Genomic DNA, 25,150 nt, shown 5'->3' on the forward strand with positions numbered 1-25,150 from the left:
GAAGGGTGGGGGGCAACCTCATACACATACCTAAAGAAAATGAAAAACCGAATTGAAAGGTGAAGTAAGAGCAAGAGGTGAAGGTCACACAACATGCGCTATGGTTAACTTTACCTTACGATGCAAGTGGTGCCTTGACTTGGTGAACAGGTCACACAACATGCGCTATGGTTAACTTTACCTTACGATGCAAGTGGTGCCTTGACTTGGTGAACAGGTCACACAACATGCGCTATGGTTAACTTTACCTTACGATGCAAGTGGTACCTTGACTTGGTGAACAGGTCACATAACATGCGCTATGGTTAACTTTACCTTACGATGCAAGTGGTACCATGACTTGGTGAACAGGTCACATAACATGCGCTATGGTTAACTTTACCTTACCATGCAAGTGGTACCTTGACTTGGTGAACAGGTCACACAACATGCGCTATGGTTAACTTTACCTTACCATGCAAGTGGTGCCTTGACTTGCTGAACAGGTCACACAACATGCGCTATGGTTAACTTTACCTTACGATGCAAGTGGTACCTTGACTTGGAGGAAAGCAGGTTGGCGTGGCAGTAACTGTGACGTTGTTTTCTCTACAGGACGGCAAGGAGTTGCCTCCCCCCATCACGTTTGACGTGAGCACGGCTGTGGTGCCGGTGTCGCAGGGCTCGTATTTTGTCAACGCGGAGGTTCAGGAGCTGGTGGTGCGCTTCCTCAAGGAGTACTACACCATCTACGACTGTGACAACCGCCAGCCGCTCATCGACGCTTACCACGACAACGCCATCTTCTCCCTCTCCGTTGCCTCCAACCCTGCCATCGAGAACAAGCAGCCCTCGCTGGCCGACTATCTCTCCATCAGTAGGAACGACCTCAGAATCAGAGGCAGAGATGAGCGCGATAAAGGTACCTCTCTCCACACTCTGACCTGTCTCTCATACTATAAAGCTGAAACAAACATAGGGATGATTAAGACTCACAGTAGTTCATTTGTAGTGGTGTCTCTCCCCACTCTCTCACCTGTCTCTCATACTATAAAGCTGAAACAAACATAGGGATGATTAAGACTCACAGTAGTTCATTTGTAGTGGTGTCTCTCCCCACTCTCTCACCTGTCTCTCATACTATAAAGCTGAAACAAACATAGGGATGATTAAGACTCACAGTAGTTCATTTGTAGTGGTGTCTCTCTCCACTCTCTCACCTGTCTCTCATACTATAAAGCTGAAACAAACATAGGGATGATTAAGACTCACAGTAGTTCATTTGTAGTGGTGTCTCTCTCCACTCTCTCACCTGTCTCTCATACTATAAAGCTGAAACAAACATAGGGATGATTAAGACTCACAGTAGTTCATTTGTAGTGGTGTCTCTCTCCACTCTCTCACCTGTCTCTCATACTATAAAGCTGAAACAAACATAGGGATGATTAAGACTCACAGTAGTTCTTTTGTAGTGGTGTCTCTCCCCACTCTCTCACCTGTCTCTCACCTGTCTCTCACCTGTCCACATCTGCACTGTAAAGCTAAAGCAAACATGGGGATGATAAAACTCAAAGTGGTTAATTTGTAGTTGCATGTATTCTCTTTCCAGGTTGAAATAAATGACACTGTCCTTAGCTTCAGTGCACTTGAGTGAAAAGTTTCAGGCTCAGCAGTGTTGCTTTTCAGTTTGTTTTCAAAGAATGTTTGACTGTCAGATTGGCAGTGATACGGAGCTAAAGCTTTTGGGACTGAAATTGTTTTTTACTTCATTGTGTTTTGCTATTTGATCTTTTTTATTTGATCTCTTTGTGAATGTATATTTAAGATCCGGGGGAAAAGAAAGGTAAGAAAAGATGATAGTGTGTGCGGTGAACAATGAAGTGAGTGTGGTTTACGTGTGCAGGTCGCATCAAGGACCGGCTTCTGAAGAAGGGGAAGCTGCAGGTTGTGTCTGAGCTGAGTGTGGTTTACGTGTGCAGGTCGCATCAAGGACCGGCTTCTGAAGAAGGGGAAGCTGCAGGTTGTGTCTGAGCTGAGTGTGGTTTACGTGTGCAGGTCGCATCAAGGACCGGCTTCTGAAGAAGGGGAAGCTGCAGGTTGTGTCTGAGCTGAGCACGCTGCCCAGAACAACGCACGACGCTAACTCCTTCGTCGTAGATGTCAACCTCGTGTCGGTCAGTGACCCCCTCTTGACCCTTGTACATTGTGATACAGTGACCCCCTCTTGACCCTTGTACATTGTGATACAGTGACCCCCTCTTGACCCTTGTACATTGTGATACAGTGACCCCCTCTTGACCCTTGTACATTGTGATACAGTGACCCCCTCTTGACCTTTGTACATTGTGATACAGTGGAACCCCCTCTACACAAATCGGAGAAAATCCGGTCTTAAAAAAGGAGTGTTTTAAAATATGGGTAATTTTACTGAGGTTATAATAATAATAATAATAAGGGTATCTATAGGGCGCAAATCCTAAAATAGTTGTAAACGCCTGAGGTTATGGTTTAAACATAAGTTTATTTTAACAAAGGTTACAATCATGACATGTATACAAAGTTCACAGAAACAGCAACAAGCTAGAAGCTTATAGTGGTGTTCCTGCATGACATTACAACATAAGGCGGTAACGGGTGAAAAATTTGTCTCAATAAACCAAATCCATTAATAACGTAATGAACGTTGCATAATGATTATAAAGAAAGATAGTAAAGGAAGGAAGGAGGGAAAGAAGATGAATAAAAGAAGAGGGATGGGTAGGAGATGTGCAGAAGTTTAAGTTGTTGTCCGGCTTGTAGAGCATTTATTCTGACTTACCCAAAGCGGCCTGAACGTTCAATGAACGAGTGTACGGTGGAAAAAATTTTCCTGTTCAAATCTAAAGAATACTGTCTGTCTCCGTTTAAAAGGTGGGGGAGGTGAATTGTGTGATTAGGGAGGGTATGTATAGTTTCCTGACGTGCTTCGCGATAATTTGGACAATCGAATATGAAGTGTTGTACGGATTCGGACGGGAATCCACAGTCACAAGATGCATCTGTAGCAACGTGACGTCTCACTAGATCGTTATTGAGATCACTTATATATAACCTGAGCTTACAGTGAATTATTTGTGACATGCGATCTCCAGAATAAAAATAACACGGCGGACTTAAATCGTATTTCTTTCGAATACATCACCTCAATTTAACTAATAGGAGTTACCTTACTTACGAGTGCTAGACTGAGAAGCGTCCTATGTTACCAGTACTAGACTGTAAACAAGGTCGCTAACTCTAGATTTCCGTCGGTATACCATTTAGGGGAGTAGTCTCCCTTTGTTGGTAGTACCTCTCTGCGCATGTGCCAATGCCCATAATCCCCAGTTTCAATTTCTTGCTACGGGGAGCTAGACGTGTATTTAGACCTTTCCCGTCTAAGAAGACTTCCTTCACAGGAACTACAACATTCACCTTCAATCACGGTTTGGGCTTTCCTTTTTAAGGGCGATTACTACGCCCGTATACATTCAATGATTCATCACGTTGAACAACGTAACGAACCGTGAAAATGAAAGTGAAACGGCTTAAAATGTAACAAAGTTACTTGGTCATAAGTAGAAGGTACTTCAATCATCAATGATACCTTGTTGACACACAGAGCCTAACAGGCTCCGTTACTTGTCTTTTTTAACTAGTGAACATGCAATTGAACGACAACTATTCTTTACTCAGTCGTTACGAATGTCGAACAGATATTTACAGCGGTTGGACCGGTTTCATTGGCGCAATAGAACTCCGCGAACGATAACTTACCTTGCCGCTTTCAATGGAAAGCAACGGCAGGTCACCCTACACATCAATGTAGGAATACGAACAAGACCTTCAACTTCGAAATTACCCGGAAGTTTTTTGCGTTTTAACAGCTTTTTATCGACTACAGCGAGGTTTACCATGCGCGTTATCCCGACCGGAAGCGCATTTCTGATCCGAATTTTTAGGCGTACAAAGTACCGAGCGCCCGCGAAGGTTACATACGGCGTATGAATACTTCTGTCATTACAAACTGCGATGACTCTTGCGGGCAGCGTAGATACGGAACGCAGTACGCTTGAACGCTGATTGATCTGAAGGCACAGAGCGCCCGCGAATGTTACATATGGCGTATGAATACTTCGGTCATTACAAACTGCGATGACTTTTGCGGGCAGCGTAGATACGGACCGCAGTACGCTTGAACGCTGATAGAACTGAAAGCGGGTTGTATCGAAGAATAACAACAACAAACCTCGCCCACTTGGAAAGAAAACCAAACACTGAGATTGAGATATGCGCCTCCGGGAATATTACGGAGGGAACTTCCTTTACTCTCAGAGAAAGGCAAGTAATTCTCTCTCCTATGTTTCTGGGAAACGATGTTTTCTGCGGTTGGCAGATTATGGTTTTGGTATTTTTATCAGATGATCATGGTGGACTCACAGAGACCATGTGGTGGTACTTCTTCAAATTGGATAAAGAATACTTTCCTTGCCAGCTTAACTTGATTAACTTGTATGCGTGCATACATACACATTATATATATATAAATATATATTAAATTATAAAAAAAAAAAAAAAAAAAAATTTTTTTTAAATTGACAAGGAAGAAGTAAAGTGTATGCAAACACAGGATGGGACATCTTTATTGGGATATATTCCTTTTCTTAGCAAAGGGTATCAAAAAAGTCAGCTGATCTTGCAAATTCCATTTTTATGAAGAGTGTTTAAATCAGCTATCTGAGTGGTAAAAGATTAAACGTATGGATAAACTCAAGTGTTTACACTTTGAGATTTACACTCAGCTAAAATCTGTTCATACCACTGTGCCAGGAGACAGCTCTTCAAATAGAACAGACTGCACACATATATATTTATACTTATGTTCTGTTCCAGTGCACAATTGATGTACATTACACTTGAATGACATGTTATGAATAATATACAGTTGAAACCATGCCTTAGGGGCATGACTAAACTTGGTTGTTAACACATGAGTATTACACTCACCTGAGTTTTCACAACATGCAAGATCGAGCAAGGCTCTGAATAATACAGTAGTCCCTTCCATTTCCGGCCCTTTCGTGGGCGTGAACCTACCCGGAGCGGCCAGCTTTCCCATGACTAATGAGTTTTCCTTCTATAATTGACTCTTAATGGCCGTTAACCTGTCTGACGCGGTCAACGGTCACTGATTTTTGCCCTAAGGTGCCCCTCTTACTCGACAGGAGCGGCCACTTAACGGCCACTTGTCACTTTCGCGGGCGAGCGCCTGTGGTGTGTGTGTGTGTGTGTGTGTGTGTGTGTGTGTGTGTTGTGTGCACAGACGGCACAGCACGAGCAGACGACATGAATACTTACGCATGCGCAAACTGTAAATACAGACATGCGCATACATGTACATTTACGGCAGTCACTTCCGGATCGATCACAGCTGATGTGAGTTTGAAACACTTGTTTATCTGACACTCAAATACATATATAATAATCCAAACAACACACATAGAAACATACGAAACAATAGCTTAGCCAAGACGATCGAGTTAAACACGCAAATAATTAAGATGTATAAACGAAAGCAAAACTAACAGAGACAATGAATCGGCGGCTCGTGGATGATCGCTTTCTTTTCTTCATGAAAACTTGATCGTGTTTTTTTGGAGGAGGAGGGGGCCTGTAATGAACGGCCACCTGATATTTGCGGTCACCTTTGCAATGACTAATGGGTGACCGGATATGGCAGGTACTTGTACTGTACTCACAGGGGAGCTTCCTATAATGTTGTCATGCCTCTACTTATTCCTGGTTCGTAGGCAAAACCTAAGCCTTTGACCTTTAACAAGGCCACATCTCTACTGTTGTCACCTAATCCTACGACTAGGTTCTCAGAAGTAGACAACAGGACCTAACAATAAGAGGCCGCCCTTAAATAACACTGGCTCTAGTCAGGTTCATACAAGGGATACAATGTTTATCATTTCATATTATGGAAATTATAACATATTTGCTAAACGGATGTTGTTACAACACACAATTAACTATGCCTCCTAGACAGAGCGGCTACTCTCATGAGAAAGGTACTGGATAAACTCTTGGCACATCCATGCCGTTATCAGTACGAGGGGGAATTAAGTCATATTGACATGTATTTATATATACGTAGACATTACCAAACAGACAATGTCGGGCGCTCTGGGGGAATACCTCCAGTAAGCACAGGAAGAGACAGGCTTCCTTTTCGCCCTGATAACTCCCTGGATCGTTGCGACAGCTTATGACAGACCCTCCAGCTGTCAGGCAAGACGTCCACTGGGCGTAACATGAGTAGAATCTCCCTGAGGTAGCTACAGCCTCGTCTGCAACCTCTCCCTTGAGGTGACCCCGAAACACGGCTGTTGACAGGACTGGGCCCCTCCCACCACTATCTTTGCCAGGGTTCCCCATCATGATGGTGGCTTCATGCATTTTGACTACCAGTATTCAGTGCTGCAAACTGCCTGTAGCGATGCTTCAGCACCAGAAGGACAGCTCCCGCCCCCCATTGCCTGTCTACCACCTCCTGACGGACTGAGGAAGACCTAATGTTTAACGCTCTTGGAACTAGACCAACACTTCAGGCCTGACCATATTCAGCAGTGCCCGGCTACACAGAAGTCTGGGAGTGTGAGGAGAATGCCTAGAGCCTCCTAGTTATCTTCATCACCTGGAATGGAGAGCTAATGGTTAGAGGCTACAACCTTCACACCGGGGAGCCGCCCTACCAGTAACAAGATGGCACCTGCAATCTGCATACAGATCACCAGTCAAACAGCGGTGGACAACTGAACAGGGTATAGTAGTCACATCAGTTTCCATGCATACTGCAAGCTCTTGAGGTCTCTAGATGTCTCCTTCGGATACACAGCTACAAGACAGACACTGCGTACCAAGATAAGAGGAATCAAAGTGTCTCAATACATTTGCCTGAGGAAACGACTCTGAAGATCACTCACACTTGGAGTGGAGCTTGTTCAACAGGGTAACAGGCCCAAGAATCTTGCCATACAAGCGTCGGGCAACACGGGTGAGCATGTTCAGGCTACATCACAAGGCGGGGAGCTGTTGGAGATAACGCAGAGACGGGGGAAGAAGTGCTCTGAGATCGTCAAGTACAGAATGCTTTCATGACCTGTGGACGGACTCAGCGTAACAACTTGTAAGAGTTGCCCCTTCTTCCTGAATGTCATCTGACACCCGCATCAGCCAGGGGATGATGATAGAAATGTCAGATTGCACAGTCGACACTCAACAGAGGATGTCCGACACCTGTAACAGGTCACATCTCGACTGATAATGGTAACAACTCTGGCAGAAGCATCAACAGGAGAGACGACAGTAGACGTCCTAGAGAAGGGATGGGCCGTTTAAGATCACTGGACAGGTGCCCCTGAGATGATCAGCAGCTTTTGGAAGACAACCTACCCCAGGGTCAGGCAGTCCTTAGGCTACAAAACCTCATGGTTATCATCCTTGGACCAAGTCAAGAACCGCCCTGATATGACGCTTCGTGGTCGGCTGGGCGTTAAGCAAACAAACAAACCAAGTCAAGGCAAAACCCTTCAACAGGGACAGCACTCAACCTACGTCATGCTTCAGAGACGGACAGACTTGACTAAAGAGGGAATGTCTCCCGAGGTGACTCCGCCCGTTTTTCCATGGACTTTCCAGGAAGGACACTGAGAGATAGTCTGAGGTCTGGCCAGCCATCCGCACTATGAGATCCATGGGCCAGATTTCATAGATCAAGGAGGACCTCTCAGCCCATGCGGATTGATTAGTGCTGCCAGACATCTTGGACTGGGTAAACCATACGTCCCTCCATCATTGAGTCAAATTTTCCTGGAACAAGAAGAGCTTCCTCTACCTTTAGGGGTATTGGGTACGGCCACAGACACACTTGGATTTGGGAAGGCTCAGCCACCCCTTCCAACCGAACCTTGAATTGGACAAGCTTCGTTTGCCTCTTACAACTGGCGCTCTAAAATGCCTGGACTCAAAAGCTAAAGGAGCTGGAGGAAAGAGACACAGTGAGATCCTAGCAGGAGCTAGGAATACCACACAAGGCTATCTCCCTCGCTCCCAGTCTACGGTGACACAAGGTTATTGGGTGAGTATAAGTTGTGTCACTCTAAGAGCTTGAGGTAGAGACACAGTGAGATCCTAGCTGGAGCCAGGAATACCACACCAGCCTTTTCTCCCTCGCTCGAAGAGCCTGAGGTAGAGACACAGTGAGATCCTAGCTGGAGCCAGGAATACCACACCAGCCTATCTCACTCACTCCCAGTCTACGGCTACGCGTCGTTTTTGGGCGAGAAACGTGGCAACTCGGGTGCTGACTAAGACCTTTGTCAAGTCAGAACTATGCATCAGACCAAGAGAGTACACCTCCTGCCTCAGGCAGGGGCCTGAAAACAACTCTGCATAGTCACCCTAGAGCTCAGCTCCACAAACAGCTGAAGTGCCCCAGAGCTCACAAAGCTATGCTGGTCAGACAATGCAACACTTGCCGCCCACAGCCACGCCTACTGAAAATCCAGATATGGACTTGGGTGATCTAGGCAGAAGTACTACTGAGATCACAACATAAGACATCTTTGTGAGTTCAACTACCAGGGGGCAGAACTTTGCATCAGCCCAAGATAGTGCACCTTCGGCCATAGGCCGGAGAACATCACTGCATAGTCATCTAAGAACTTGTGAGCTCTACAGAAATCTGGAGTGTCCCAGAACCCACAAAACCTATGCTGGGCAGACAACCCAGCAGATGCCACCTACAACCATGTTTACAGAAAACCTAGATCAAGGACCTGGCTGATCAAGCCAGAAAACGGTCCTGCTGAAATCACAAATGGGACCTCTCAGTGAGTTGCATGCCAGGCATGGCACCCTCTTGAGTAAGACAAGAGCGGTCATTCAGCCAATAAGGGCTCAGAGATGCCCATGGTCACTGGGGACCCCCTCACGCTATAAGTGTGGAATTTCAAAGTAAGAAGCAGGTTTTCCCCTTGGGTAAAGGCAATACAGCTGGCTGTCTTTCACTGGCTATTCTAGGACAAATGGTACCTATAACCATTAAGGGTAGGCTTATAGCCCCCACATGCGTTGAGACAGGCACAGGTAAGGTGCAGACAGTGACCGTACTGCTGAGCGCACTTGCGCTTACTTCCTGTCACGCAGGAGGAACAGCTAAGTCAGCCTGAATTTACACTGGTATCTGTGCCTACCATCCTCATTAGAGAGGTAAATTCAGAGAGGATATATATATTCATTCATGCGACTGGCACAATTGTTTGCCATGGAAAGTGGTGCCTCAGACCAGAATTCTAGAGGATCTCTGGAAACTCTGTCAATCTCCCTTAAATGGAGGATCAGTCGCAGAGACGCACCTTGGTGATAAGTTCAAGGTATTAGAGGAATTGTTATCTCTGACCATTCCTCGTCTTTTAGGTCGTTCACCTGATCCGCCTGCAGAACTTTACGTTGCTGGGAAGTTGGGTCGCTCAAGGCGCATAATGGCAAGTCATAACCATAACCCAACATTGATAAAGACAAGTGATCAGAGGAATAGTAACGACCATCGAGTAGAAACCAGCTCTACATTGACAGGTGGGACTTTCTTTCGATTGTCCCTTTCTGGAGCAAGTTGACACAGTGGCAACAATGCAACTTGCCACTCGCCCGACTCAGGATTTCTTGCTTCTCAGTCCGATGATCTATCCTTTTCTTCCCCCGATTTTACAGGGGGGATTCCGGACAAATGGGCTGAGTCGGGTGAGGTGACACTAGATTACCGATCGAAAGTCAACCCTCCAGCCTGTTATCTATTCTCCTATTAGTTAAATTGAGGTGATGTATTCGAAAGAAATATGTATTTTTTACAAGTAAAATGACTATTTCTAAGAATACTCACCTCAATTTAACCAGAGACCCTCCCACCAACCCCGCTATTGACTTAATAGCTTCGAATTGAAACTGGGGATTATGGGCATTGGCACATGCGCAGAGAGGTACTACCAACAAAGGGAGACTACTCCCCTAAATGGTATACCGACGGAAATCTAGAGTTAGCGACCTTGTTTACAGTCTAGTACTGGTAACATAGGACGCTTCTCAGTCTAGCACTCGTAAGTAAGGTAACTCCTATTAGTTAAATTGAGGTGAGTATTCTTAGAAATAGTCATTTTACTTGTAAAAAATACATTTTTTGACAAAAAGTGCTTAAATTCACTTAGGGAATCACTAAGTTTTATATAGTCTGGTAAAGAATTCCAGAGTTGTGTAGTAGATGGGAGAAATGAGTTTCTATATAATTCAGTTTTAAACGATGGAACTTTCCTGTCTAGAGGTCTGCGCCGGTGATATGGGTTATTAGTTGATATCAATGGTGGCAATATCGCTAATAAGTAGTTTGGCACCTTGCGGTGAACGATCTTGTGAAATAATATCAATTTATGACGTTTTCGCCTCTCTAGTAATGAAATAAAGCCTGACTCATCGTACAATTTTTGATGGCTTGTACCGCGGACTGCTCCAACAATGGTTCGAATTGCATCTAAGTGAATACTTTCGAGCTCGGTGGCTAACTCCTTAGGGCAGTTGTCCCAGAGAACATCAGCATAATCAAAATGTGGCAATATGAAGGATTTATACATTGTTTCTAAAGCTTTTCTGCCTAGTCTATATTTATAAGATCGTAAGCAAGCTACTAGCGTACGGCATTTTGCTATAACAGATTTAATATGTAACTCCCACTTACCGTTATTCTGAATAATAATACCAAGATGTTTATGACTTTCAGTTTCTTGTAAAATTGTGCCACCGAAGTTCAAAGGGATGTAATCTGGATTCCTGAGGTTATGAAGAGAAAGTGTGAGAAAACAAGGTGTTAACAAGTCGCGTAAGGCGAAATTACTACATTTAGTCAAGCTGTGGAACTCACAGAATGAAACTGAACGTAGTCCGCCGCTAGTGCAAAAGGCAGTGAAAGTGACGAGCCTGTTTGGCGCGGTAGCGATTGCGCTGTGCTTCATAGCACGCTTTACTGTACCTCTCTTCGTTTTAACTTTCTGAGCGTGTTTTTAATCCAAACATATCATATCTATATGTTTTTGGAATCAGGAACCGACAAGGAATAAGATGAAATAGTTTTTGAATCGATTTCGGAAATTTAATTTTGATCATAATTTTTTATTTTTTTATTTTCAGAGCTTGTTTTTAATCCAAATATAACATATCTATATGTTTTTGGAATCAGAAAATGACGAAGAATAAGATGAAATTGTTTTTGGATCGTTTAATAAAAAAATTATTTTAATTACAAGTTTCCGATTTTTAATGACCAAACTCACTCATTAGTTTTTAAGCCACCCAGCTGAAATGCAATACCAAACCCCGGCCTTCGTCGAAGATTGCTTTGCCAAAATTTCAATCAATTTAATTGAAAAATGAGGGTGTGACAGTGCCGCCTCAACTTTTACGAAAAGTCGGATATGACGTCATCAAAGGTATATCGAAAAAATGAAAAAAACGTCCGGGGATATCATACCCAGGAACTCTCATGTCAAATTTCATAAAGATCGGCCCAGTAGTTTAGTCTGAATCGCTCTACACACACACACAGACAGACAGACAGACACACATACACCACGACCCTCGTCTCGATTCCCCCCTCTATGTTAAAACATTTAGTCAAAACTTGACTGATTGTAAAAAGGAGGCAGTCTTAAAAGGGGTGTTGTACAAGGCATTTGCCAGCTTGTTGTATGGCTATTGTTTCCTTTTCATTTCAACCACTTACAATGGTTTTGCAAACCTTTTGATTTAATCTGTAATTAACATAAGACAGCTTCAGAGAAAGATGTAAATGTTTCTTTTGTTGCTGCGTACATGCAGAGAATTAGTTCCATGCTTGTACGAGATCATTGTTAAAGATGTGTGATTTTTATCATGGCCTAGATGGGTTTTTTGCTGAATGCAGACATGCCTACCCATACGGAATAGCCGTATTTGTTCCGGAAAATCATGAAAAAAAGACTTTGTTACGATAATTCCGAGTTTTTCCCAAAGCGTTCCGGAAAAAATAAAAATGACGAGTTTTGGTCACTTTCACGTACCTTACTTTCCATCTGGAAATTGCCGAAGTTTGGGAGCCAATCAGCAGCCGAGAATTACACTGACGGAAATTAACGAACGATAACTTCCGGCCCTTGTTCCAATCAAGCCTTTCTCCTTGTTCGAATCGAGACTTCAAAATGGCGAGTACTTCTAAAAAGCGCGTGCTGTCAGAAAGTGACAATGAAACTGATGATCGCGAGGAGGAACAAGTTCAGAAAAGAAAGCCGGCTGCTAAAAAGAAAAGGGTTGACAAGAAGAAGAAGAATTGGATTCAGCATTTCTGTGAGAAATATACGACGACCTGGCCGTGTGTGACCCCCCTAGCATGTTCGGGCGCTACGCGCCTAATATACGACGACCTGGCCGTGTGTGACCCCCCTAGCATGTTCGGGCGCTACGCGCCTTCACCAACACGCTTCGCTGCGCTCAGCTTGAATACTCAGATGTTCCTCTTTTCTGAGGCATGTTCCTGATTTTCACATTTTGTGTTCCCCTTTTATACATTTTGGGGTAGGCATGTCTGCCTAGGGAACTTCCTGTGTACAACTTTCTCTGCTGGCACATTGATTGTTTTACAATGTTATGTGTGTTAACAAGTGTTTGATCTTTTCCAGTGCACTGTCCTAGTTTTGTGTGTTAACAAGTGTGTTTGATCTTTTCCAGAGCACTGTCCTAGTTTTGTGTGTTAACAAGTGTGTTTGATCTTTTCCAGAGCACTGTCCTAGTTTTGTGTGTTAACAAGTGTGTTTGATCTTTTCCAGAGCACTGTCCTAGTTTTGTGTGTTAACAAGTGTGTTTGATCTTTTCCAGAGCACTGTCCTAGTTTTGTGTGTTAACAAGTGTGTTTGATCTTTTCCAGAGCACTGTCCTAGTTTTGTGTGTTAACAAGTGTGTTTGATCTTTTCCAGTGCACTGTCCTAGTTTTGTGTGTTAACAAGTGTGTTTGATCTTTTCCAGAGCACTGTCCTAGTTTTGTGTGTTAACAAGTGTGTTTGATCTTTTCCAGAGCACTGTCCTAGTTTTGTGTGTTAACAAGTGTGTTTCATCTTTTCCAGTGCACTGTCCTAGTTTTGTGTGTTAACAAGTGTGTTTCATCTTTTCCAGAGCACTGTCCTAGTTTTGTGTGTTAACAAGTGTGTTTCATCTTTTCCAGAGCACTGTCCTAGTTTTGTGTGTTAACAAGTGTCTTTGATCTTTTCCAGAGCACTGTCCTAGTTTTGTGTGTTAACAAGTGTGTTTGATCTTTTCCAGAGCACTGTCCTAGTTTTGTGTGTTAACAAGTGTGTTTGATCTTTTCCAGTGCACTGTCCTAGTTTTGTGTGTTAACAAGTGTGTTTGATCTTTTCCAGAGCACTGTCCTAGTTTTGTGTGTTAACAAGTGTGTTTGATCTTTTCCAGTGCACTGTCCTAGTTTTGTGTGTTAACAAGTGTGTTTGATCTTTTCCAGAGCACTGTCCTAGTTTTGTGTGTTAACAAGTGTGTTTGATCTTTTCCAGAGCACTATCCTGAGTTTTGTGTGTTAACAAGTGTGTTTGATCTTTTCCAGAGCACTGTCCTGAGTTTTGTGGTCAATGGCCTGTTCAAAGAGTGTAAGTATCTATTGTTGTTGCACTTGACACAGTATTGGTTAACTGGCCAGGCATTAGGAGTGTGTATAGTTGTCAGTGTTAGCCAGTCCTGTCAGTTACTTCGAGCCCTTAGTTGTCAGTGTTAGCCAGTCCTGTCAGTTACTTCAAGCCCTTAGTTGTCAGTGTTAGCCAGTCCTGTCAGTTACTTCAAGCCCTTAGTTGTCAGTGTTAGCCAGTCCTGTCAGTTACTTCAAGCCCTTAGTTGTCAGTGTTAGCCAGTCCTGTCAGTTACTTCAAGCCCTTAGTTGTCAGTGTTAGCCAGTCCTGTCAGTTACTTCAAGCCCTTAGTTGTCAGTGTTAGCCAGTCCTGTCAGTTACTTCAAGCCCTTAGTTGTCAGTGTTAGCCAGTCCTGTCAGTTACTTCAAGCCCTTAGTTGTCAGTGTTAGCCAGTCCTGTCAGTTACTTCAAGCCCTTAGTTGTCAGTGTTAGCCAGTCCTGTCAGTTACTTCAAGCCCTTAGTTGTCAGTGTTAGCCAGTCCTGTCAGTTACTTCAAGCCCTTAGTTGTCAGTGTTAGCCAGTCCTGTCAGTTACTTCGAGCCAAAGACAGATGAGGAGTAAGCAAGTACATGTATTGTTAAAGTTGATTTAGACAGACTCTAGAATGTGGTGACAGCAGTAAGCAAGTACATGTATTGTTAAAGTTGATTTAGACAGACTCTAGAATGTGGTGACAGCAGTAAGCAAGTACATGTATTGTTAAAGTTGATTTAGACAGACTCTAGAATGTGGTGACAGCAGTAAGCAAGTACATGTATTGTTAAAGTTGATTTAGACAGACTCTAGAATGTGGTGACAGCAGTAAGCAAGTACATGTATTGTTAAAGTTGATTTAGACAGACTCTAGAATGTGGTGACAGCAGTAAGCAAGTACATGTATTGTTAAAGTTGATTTAGACAGACTCTAGAATGTGGTGACAGCAGTAAGCAAGTACATGTATTGTTAAAGTTGATTTAGACAGACTCTAGAATGTGGTGACAGCAGTAAGCAAGTACATGTATTGTTAAAGTTGATTTAGACAGACTCTAGAATGTGGTGACAGCAGTAAGCAAGTACATGTATTGTTAAAGTTGATTTAGACAGACTCTAGAATGTGGTGACAGCAGTAAACAAGTACATGTATTGTTAAAGTTGATTTAGACAGACTCTAGAATGTGGTGACAGCAGTAAGCAAGTACATGTATTGTTAAAGTTGATTTAGACAGACTCTAGAATGTGGTGACAGCAGTAAGCAAGTACATGTATTGTTAAAGTTGATTTAGACAGACTCTAGAATGTGGTGACAGCAGTAAGCAAGTACATGTATTGTTAAAGTTGATTTAGACAGACTCTAGAATGTGGTGACAGCAGTAAGCAAGTACATGTATTGTTAAAGTTGATTTAGACAGACTCTAGAATGTGGTGACAGCAGTAAGCAAGTACATGTATTGTTAAAGTTGATTTAGACAGACTCTAGAATGTGGTGACAGCAGTAAGCAAGTACATGTATTGTTAAAGTTGATTTAGACAGACTCTAGAATGTGGTGACAGCAGTAAGCAAGTACATGTATTGTTAAAGTTGATTTAGACAGACTCTAGAATGTGGTGACAGCAGTAAGCAAGTACATGTATTGTTAAAGTTGATTTAGACAGACTCTAGAATGTGGTGACAGCAGTAAGCAAGTACATGTATTGTTAAAGTTGATTTAGACAGACTCTAGAATGTGGTGACAGCAGTAAACAAGTACATGTATTGTTAAAGTTGATTTAGACAGACTCTAGAATGTGGTGACAGCAGTAAGCAAGTACATGTATTGTTAAAGTTGATTTAGACAGACTCTAGAATGTGGTGACAGCAGTAAGCAAGTACATGTATTGTTAAAGTTGATTTAGACAGACTCTAGAATGTGGTGACAGCAGTAAGCAAGTACATGTATTGTTAAAGTTGATTTAGACAGACTCTAGAATGTGGTGACAGCAGTAAGCAAGTACATGTATTGTTAAAGTTGATTTAGACAGACTCTAGAATGTGGTGACAGCAGTAAGCAAGTACATGTATTGTTAAAGTTGATTTAGACAGACTCTAGAATGTGGTGACAGCAGTAAGCAAGTACATGTATTGTTAAAGTTGATTTAGACAGACTCTAGAATGTGGTGACAGCAGTAAGCAAGTACATGTATTGTTAAAGTTGATTTAGACAGACTCTAGAATGTGGTGACAGCAGTAAGCAAGTACATGTATTGTTAAAGTTGATTTAGACAGACTCTAGAATGTGGTGACAGCAGTAAGCAAGTACATGTATTGTTAAAGTTGATTTAGACAGACTCTAGAATGTGGTGACAGCAGTAAACAAGTACATGTATTGTTAAAGTTGATTTAGACAGACTCTAGAATGTGGTGACAGCAGTAAACAAGTACATGTATTGTTAAAGTTGATTTAGACAGACTCTAGAATGTGGTGACAGCAGTAAACAAGTACATGTATTGTTAAAGTTGATTTAGACAGACTCTAGAATGTGGTGACAGCAGTAAACAAGTACATGTATTGTTAAAGTTGATTTAGACAGACTCTAGAATGTGGTGACAGCAGTAAACAAGTACATGTATTGTTAAAGTTGATTTAGACAGACTCTAGAATGTGGTGACAGCAGTAAACAAGTACATGTATTGTTAAAGTTGATTTAGACAGACTCTAGAATGTGGTGACAGCAGTAAGCAAGTACATGTATTGTTAAAGTTGATTTAGACAGACTCTAGAATGTGGTGACAGCAGTAAGCAAGTACATGTATTGTTAAAGTTGATTTAGACAGACTCTAGAATGTGGTGACAGCAGTAAGCAAGTACATGTATTGTTAAAGTTGATTTAGACAGACTCTAGAATGTGGTGACAGCAGTAAGCAAGTACATGTATTGTTAAAGTTGATTTAGACAGACTCTAGAATGTGGTGACAGCAGTAAGCAAGTACATGTATTGTTAAAGTTGATTTAGACAGACTCTAGAATGTGGTGACAGCAGTAAGCAAGTACATGTATTGTTAAAGTTGATTTAGACAGACTCTAGAATGTGGTGACAGCAGTAAGCAAGTACATGTATTGTTAAAGTTGATTTAGACAGACTCTAGAATGTGGTGACAGCAGTAAGCAAGTACATGTATTGTTAAAGTTGATTTAGACAGACTCTAGAATGTGGTGACAGCAGTAAGCAAGTACATGTATTGTTAAAGTTGATTTAGACAGACTCTAGAATGTGGTGACAGCAGTAAGCAAGTACATGTATTGTTAAAGTTGATTTAGACAGACTCTAGAATGTGGTGACAGCAGTAAACAAGTACATGTATTGTTAAAGTTGATTTAGACAGACTCTAGAATGTGGTGACAGCAGTAAGCAAGTACATGTATTGTTAAAGTTGATTTAGACAGACTCTAGAATGTGGTGACAGCAGTAAACAAGTACATGTATTGTTAAAGTTGATTTAGACAGACTCTAGAATGTGGTGACAGCAGTAAGCAAGTACATGTATTGTTAAAGTTGATTTAGACAGACTCTAGAATGTGGTGACAGCAGTAAACAAGTACATGTATTGTTAAAGTTGATTTAGACAGACTCTAGAATGTGGTGACAGCAGTAAGCAAGTACATGTATTGTTAAAGTTGATTTAGACAGACTCTAGAATGTGGTGACAGCAGTAAGCAAGTACATGTATTGTTAAAGTTGATTTAGACAGACTCTAGAATGTGGTGACAGCAGTAAGCAAGTACATGTATTGTTAAAGTTGATTTAGACAGACTCTAGAATGTGGTGACAGCAGTAAACAAGTACATGTATTGTTAAAGTTGATTTAGACAGACTCTAGAATGTGGTGACAGCAGTAAGCAAGTACATGTATTGTTAAAGTTGATTTAGACAGACTCTAGAATGTGGTGACAGCAGTAAGCAAGTACATGTATTGTTAAAGTTGATTTAGACAGACTCTAGAATGTGGTGACAGCAGTAAACAAGTACATGTATTGTTAAAGTTGATTTAGACAGACTCTAGAATGTGGTGACAGCAGTAAGCAAGTACATGTATTGTTAAAGTTGATTTAGACAGACTCTAGAATGTGGTGACAGCAGTAAGCAAGTACATGTATTGTTAAAGTTGATTTAGACAGACTCTAGAATGTGGTGACAGCAGTAAACAAGTACATGTATTGTTAAAGTTGATTTAGACAGACTCTAGAATGTGGTGACAGCAGTAAGCAAGTACATGTATTGTTAAAGTTGATTTAGACAGACTCTAGAATGTGGTGACAGCAGTAAACAAGTACATGTATTGTTAAAGTTGATTTAGACAGACTCTAGAATGTGGTGACAGCAGTAAACAAGTACATGTATTGTTAAAGTTGATTTAGACAGACTCTAGAATGTGGTGACAGCAGTAAGCAAGTACATGTATTGTTAAAGTTGATTTAGACAGACTCTAGAATGTGGTGACAGCAGTAAGCAAGTACATGTATTGTTAAAGTTGATTTAGACAGACTCTAGAATGTGGTGACAGCAGTAAGCAAGTACATGTATTGTTAAAGTTGATTTAGACAGACTCTAGAATGTGGTGACAGCAGTAAACAAGTACATGTATTGTTAAAGTTGATTTAGACAGACTCTAGAATGTGGTGACAGCAGTAAGCAAGTACATGTATTGTTAAAGTTGATTTAGACAGACTCTAGAATGTGGTGACAGCAGTAAGCAAGTACATGTATTGTTAAAGTTGATTTAGACAGACTCTAGAATGTGGTGACAGCAGTAAACAAGTACATGTATTGTTAAAGTTGATTTAGACAGACTCTAGAATGTGGTGACAGCAGTAAGCAAGTACATGTATTGTTAAAGTTGATTTAGACAGACTCTAGAATGTGGTGACAGCAGTAAGCAAGTACATGTATTGTTAAAGTTGATTTAGACAGACTCTAGAATGTGGTGACAGCAGTAAACAAGTACATGTATTGTTAAAGTTGATTTAGACAGACTCTAGAATGTGGTGACAGCAGTAAGCAAGTACATGTATTGTTAAAGTTGATTTAGACAGACTCTAGAATGTGGTGACAGCAGTAAGCAAGTACATGTATTGTTAAAGTTGATTTAGACAGACTCTAGAATGTGGTGACAGCAGTAAACAAGTACATGTATTGTTAAAGTTGATTTAGACAGACTCTAGAATGTGGTGACAGCAGTAAGCAAGTACATGTATTGTTAAAGTTGATTTAGACAGACTCTAGAATGTGGTGACAGCAGTAAGCAAGTACATGTATTGTTAAAGTTGATTTAGACAGACTCTAGAATGTGGTGACAGCAGTAAGCAAGTACATGTATTGTTAAAGTTGATTTAGACAGACTCTAGAATGTGGTGACAGCAGTAAGCAAGTACATGTATTGTTAAAGTTGATTTAGACAGACTCTAGAATGTGGTGACAGCAGTAAGCAAGTACATGTATTGTTAAAGTTGATTTAGACAGACTCTAGAATGTGGTGACAGCAGTAAGCAAGTACATGTATTGTTAAAGTTGATTTAGACAGACTCTAGAATGTGGTGACAGCAGTAAGCAAGTACATGTATTGTTAAAGTTGATTTAGACAGACTCTAGAATGTGGTGACAGCAGTAAGCAAGTACATGTATTGTTAAAGTTGATTTAGACAGACTCTAGAATGTGGTGACAGCAGTAAACAAGTACATGTATTGTTAAAGTTGATTTAGACAGACTCTAGAATGTGGTGACAGCAGTAAGCAAGTACATGTATTGTTAAAGTTGATTTAGACAGACTCTAGAATGTGGTGACAGCAGTAAACAAGTACATGTATTGTTAAAGTTGATTTAGACAGACTCTAGAATGTGGTGACAGCAGTAAGCAAGTACATGTATTGTTAAAGTTGATTTAGACAGACTCTAGAATGTGGTGACAGCAGTAAACAAGTACATGTATTGTTAAAGTTGATTTAGACAGACTCTAGAATGTGGTGACAGCAGTAAGCAAGTACATGTATTGTTAAAGTTGATTTAGACAGACTCTAGAATGTGGTGACAGCAGTAAGCAAGTACATGTATTGTTAAAGTTGATTTAGACAGACTCTAGAATGTGGTGACAGCAGTAAGCAAGTACATGTATTGTTAAAGTTGATTTAGACAGACTCTAGAATGTGGTGACAGCAGTAAACAAGTACATGTATTGTTAAAGTTGATTTAGACAGACTCTAGAATGTGGTGACAGCAGTAAGCAAGTACATGTATTGTTAAAGTTGATTTAGACAGACTCTAGAATGTGGTGACAGCAGTAAGCAAGTACATGTATTGTTAAAGTTGATTTAGACAGACTCTAGAATGTGGTGACAGCAGTAAACAAGTACATGTATTGTTAAAGTTGATTTAGACAGACTCTAGAATGTGGTGACAGCAGTAAGCAAGTACATGTATTGTTAAAGTTGATTTAGACAGACTCTAGAATGTGGTGACAGCAGTAAGCAAGTACATGTATTGTTAAAGTTGATTTAGACAGACTCTAGAATGTGGTGACAGCAGTAAACAAGTACATGTATTGTTAAAGTTGATTTAGACAGACTCTAGAATGTGGTGACAGCAGTAAGCAAGTACATGTATTGTTAAAGTTGATTTAGACAGACTCTAGAATGTGGTGACAGCAGTAAACAAGTACATGTATTGTTAAAGTTGATTTAGACAGACTCTAGAATGTGGTGACAGCAGTAAACAAGTACATGTATTGTTAAAGTTGATTTAGACAGACTCTAGAATGTGGTGACAGCAGTAAGCAAGTACATGTATTGTTAAAGTTGATTTAGACAGACTCTAGAATGTGGTGACAGCAGTAAGCAAGTACATGTATTGTTAAAGTTGATTTAGACAGACTCTAGAATGTGGTGACAGCAGTAAGCAAGTACATGTATTGTTAAAGTTGATTTAGACAGACTCTAGAATGTGGTGACAGCAGTAAACAAGTACATGTATTGTTAAAGTTGATTTAGACAGACTCTAGAATGTGGTGACAGCAGTAAGCAAGTACATGTATTGTTAAAGTTGATTTAGACAGACTCTAGAATGTGGTGACAGCAGTAAGCAAGTACATGTATTGTTAAAGTTGATTTAGACAGACTCTAGAATGTGGTGACAGCAGTAAACAAGTACATGTATTGTTAAAGTTGATTTAGACAGACTCTAGAATGTGGTGACAGCAGTAAGCAAGTACATGTATTGTTAAAGTTGATTTAGACAGACTCTAGAATGTGGTGACAGCAGTAAGCAAGTACATGTATTGTTAAAGTTGATTTAGACAGACTCTAGAATGTGGTGACAGCAGTAAACAAGTACATGTATTGTTAAAGTTGATTTAGACAGACTCTAGAATGTGGTGACAGCAGTAAGCAAGTACATGTATTGTTAAAGTTGATTTAGACAGACTCTAGAATGTGGTGACAGCAGTAAGCAAGTACATGTATTGTTAAAGTTGATTTAGACAGACTCTAGAATGTGGTGACAGCAGTAAACAAGTACATGTATTGTTAAAGTTGATTTAGACAGACTCTAGAATGTGGTGACAGCAGTAAGCAAGTACATGTATTGTTAAAGTTGATTTAGACAGACTCTAGAATGTGGTGACAGCAGTAAGCAAGTACATGTATTGTTAAAGTTGATTTAGACAGACTCTAGAATGTAGTGACAGCAGAAAAGTGAATGAGAGACCAAGTTTCATTATGTTTTGGTGTTATCATCCTCCAACATAGCACAATTGGGACATGGAGCAAGTCAGTTACTGTGCTTTGCTGCTTTCCTTACCTTTTGATTAATATGTGTCAATTTTTGATCCAAATATAACATTTGACACAGAACAAGACCCAAATAGCATAAGCTATTATTGACAGTTCAGTATTGCCTGTGACTGAAGACATGAAAAAACAATAGGTGACTGTGTTGTGTGTTCAGTATTGACTGTGAATTAAAACATGACAAGCAATAGTTACAGTGTGTCATTCATTGTGTGTACAGCTGACAACAAGGCGGACAAGCCCCCGATCCGTGCGTTCAGCCGGTGCTTCACGGCGGTGCCGGCAGCGGGCGGTGTCCTGGTGACCAACGACTGCCTCACCATCACCAACGCCTCCCCGCAACAACAGCGCGCTGCCTTCAAGAGCACCGGCCCCACCCCTTCCTCCAGCCCCGTCTCCTCCAACCCCCCGGTGCCCGGCACCAGCGCTGTCCCCTCCCCCGTCCCTGTCCCCTCCCCCCTCCCTGAGTCCTCCCCCCAACAACAGCTGGACAGCTTGCCGCCCCAACGTCAACAGATGGTGCTCGCCTTCTGCCAGGAGTCCAACATGAACCCCATCTACTCCTTCAGGTAACCACCTCGCTGTCTTTCTTCCTGCTGCAGCAATTTGGACTTGCGCTCACATTATTATCATGCAGTATGTCCCATGTAGGAGTCAACATCTCAAGATGACAAATATATTTCCAGTGACTGGTGCAGAGAGAATGACCCAGTGGTTTATTTTATACACTGCATGGGCAGAAAACCAGGCAGAAAAGCTTGTGTTTTCATTATTAGTTTGTTTTAACCTGCGTTTTGTGTGAAGTAACTGGGGAAACCTTTTCATTTTTTCAGCATGCATTTTAATCCTTAATCCATACTGAAACTCTGCATCACAGTTTGTTGAAAATGAAAAGTGTATGTAATAATGATTGAAATGCTTGTTGATGTATGTAATAATGATTGAAATGCTTGTTGATGGTGGTTGTGCAGGTGCCTGGAGGACAACGCCTGGGACTACGTGAAGGCCGGTCAGATGTTCCTCAACCTTCAGGCTGAAGGCAAGGTTCCCCCTGAAGCCTTTGCCAAGTGAACCATTCTTCTCAAGACTTCCACAGGAATCACCGTCGCCACACGCCCAGTACAGGCCAAGACTTGACTCGCAATTCTTCTGTGATACAGTGTAATGCCTTGCTTGTTGACTGTTTGGAAGGAAACTCTCGTCAAAGTGTTTGCTTCCGAGTCAACAGCAGCTTGCACAAATTGTGAGCGTAACGCTAGTGTGAAAGAAAAAAACATTGTGTTTCCAGATTGTGAATAGGGTTATGAATCGCACATTGTTATGAATCGCACATTGTTGTCAATAGCACTTATAGATTTATCACAACGTTTGGGGAAAACGGGACATGTGGTACAACACACTTGCAAGGTACGTGCTAGGCAGGTGAACTTAATGGATTTGACTAATTGAGGTCCACTATTCATTTGATGATAGTAACTAGGGAGCATTTGATGACAGTAACTAGGGAGCATTTCAAACGAGCTACATGTATTGCTCATGTGTTTCATTTACTTTATGGCCATTTTCCCTTGGACGCTTTCAGGTCAAATTGACAACAAAACTTGGCACAGCAGACAGTGAGTGTTTGACAGGGGTTTTCTGGTCAGATGATCTCTTTAACATTGAGCTGTCGACCACCATATCCATACATAGGTCAAGTAGGATTGGACTTGGATACTGTGTTCTTGTGAGACGCATGATTTTTGTCAATGTTAACATTTTTATGTTAACAGTATGTTTTCATTCAACTTACATATTACAAAGTGATGTACATGTGAAAGTGAAGAGAAACTGACTTATAGGTGTATAGCTCCTATGACATGCTTTTTGACTCACCCAAGTAATCAGGATAGTTTTTGTAATGAGCAGTACACAAATACAATGTATAACAAAGATATTTTGGAGCCTCCAAATTTCACACATTGGTAGATTTTAATCATCTTCAAAATTCTGTTTACCATTATTTAATCTCAAGGTAATAGTGGGGTCACGTTTGGGGTCAAACGAAATATTTAAAAAAGTCTCAATTATTTAAAAACGGTTTTGAAGAAACATCTTTCAAAACTTCACACATTTCCACGGATTGATTACTTCATCTTCATCAAATTTTAAGGTCACAGTGGGGTCATGTTTGGGCAACGAAAAAAGAAAAAATTACCATTTTCCCAAACATTTCAAGGTCAGAAAGGTGTCGTTAGGTCATTTTTTCTAAGTTTTGGAAGCTAGACTTTTGAAAATGTACACACTGTCAGTGTTTGATGACCTCCAGATTTAACCCAAGGATGTTAAACCCTCATCAAGTTTCAAGGTCACAGAGGGGCTGAGCTGAAGATTAAAAAAAACTAAAACAAACTGGAGAACTAATTTTCTTGAATAGTTTTGAAGCAAGATCTTTGTAACATCACACACTTCCACGGTTTGATGACCTCTAGACATGGCAGTGGTTGACCTGGTCTAATGTCAAGGTCATAGTGGATTTTAATTTCAGACAATTAGAAGGAAATTATTATTTTCTTGACTGTTCATTGAGCTAGAGTTACGTATGATTTGTTTCTCATTTATATTGCATATAACGAGGGAGAGTTGCAAAAGCATTTGCTGTTCTATTTGAAATTGTTTTAGAAGATGTATACGTGTGCGTTCGAATGTGTTTGATTTGATGATATTAATAAAATGAAAGTGTGAATGCATTGTTGGCATGAAGCACGAAAGTCAAAGTGCCATTTGTTTCAATTCTCTGAAAGTTGGATGGACAGTTTGTACTCGCTGTGTATTCCCCCCCCCCCCCCCCCCCCCGAGTCATAGAATGTAGCTGTGTTATTCATCTGTAGGTGGAAAGACTTGCTATTGACCTCAAGACACTTAGAAAGTTGCATGACAAAGTTTTAGTAGGTTTTAGTGCCACTTAAATAAATAAAAATTATTTTTAGTTCTTTAACGTGAGGGTTTTGCTACTTAACGCATTTCCAGGGTTCGAATACCTCCAGTCATGGTTAAGGTCTGGTTCTCCCTTGATGAATTTCAAGGTCACTGCAAGTCTGCTTTGGGTTAAGAACCGGAAAGCTGAATTAACCCTCTTCAGATGTCAACGTCACAGCAGTGTTAAGTTTGGGTTAACCATCAAAAATGTTTAATTTCTTACAACACTTTCAAAGCTTGTTTTGAAACTGCATGCTTCCATGGGTTGATGACTTTCACATTATAACCAAAATGTGGTTGATCCTCATCAGATTTCAAGGTCACAGGTTTACTTGAAAAAAATTGTCTGTCAAGATCACATCAGTGTCAAATAGCAGCTAAAAGGTTAAACCAGAAAAATTCCTGAACAAAAGTTTTGTTTTCAGAAAATATTGCAGCTAGATCTTTCAAACTGTGCACAAGTATGGCTTTTCATGATCCTCAGTTGGTTAGAAAGTTTGGTTCAGGGTCACTGTTATGACTAAGCAATGCTCAACAGCAGTATTTCCTTGTTGTTTTGTTGCTTGCTTGCACATGTAGTCGCTTCCAGTCTGCTCAAGTGCTTGTCTTGAACAACTGCTTTT

At 41.1% G+C, this 25,150-nt stretch overlaps 1 protein-coding gene across 1 annotated transcript in view; it reads left to right on the forward strand.

Annotated features, from left to right (window-relative positions):
* Positions 1-24,325, forward strand: part of LOC138952667 (nuclear RNA export factor 1-like) — a 35,890-nt gene extending 11,565 nt beyond the window's left edge. The window contains exons 8-12 of the mRNA XM_070324365.1: positions 595-901; positions 2,035-2,153; positions 13,694-13,736; positions 21,790-22,138; positions 22,541-24,325. Coding sequence (XP_070180466.1) covers positions 595-901; positions 2,035-2,153; positions 13,694-13,736; positions 21,790-22,138; positions 22,541-22,640 — 918 coding nt within the window. The 3' untranslated portion in view covers positions 22,641-24,325. The remainder of the gene's footprint in view (positions 1-594; positions 902-2,034; positions 2,154-13,693; positions 13,737-21,789; positions 22,139-22,540) is intronic.
* The last annotated feature ends 825 nt before the right edge of the window (positions 24,326-25,150 follow it).

This window comes from Littorina saxatilis, linkage group LG17 (assembly GCF_037325665.1).
Source record: "Littorina saxatilis isolate snail1 linkage group LG17, US_GU_Lsax_2.0, whole genome shotgun sequence".
NCBI classification, from domain to species: Eukaryota; Metazoa; Mollusca; class Gastropoda; order Littorinimorpha; family Littorinidae; genus Littorina; species Littorina saxatilis.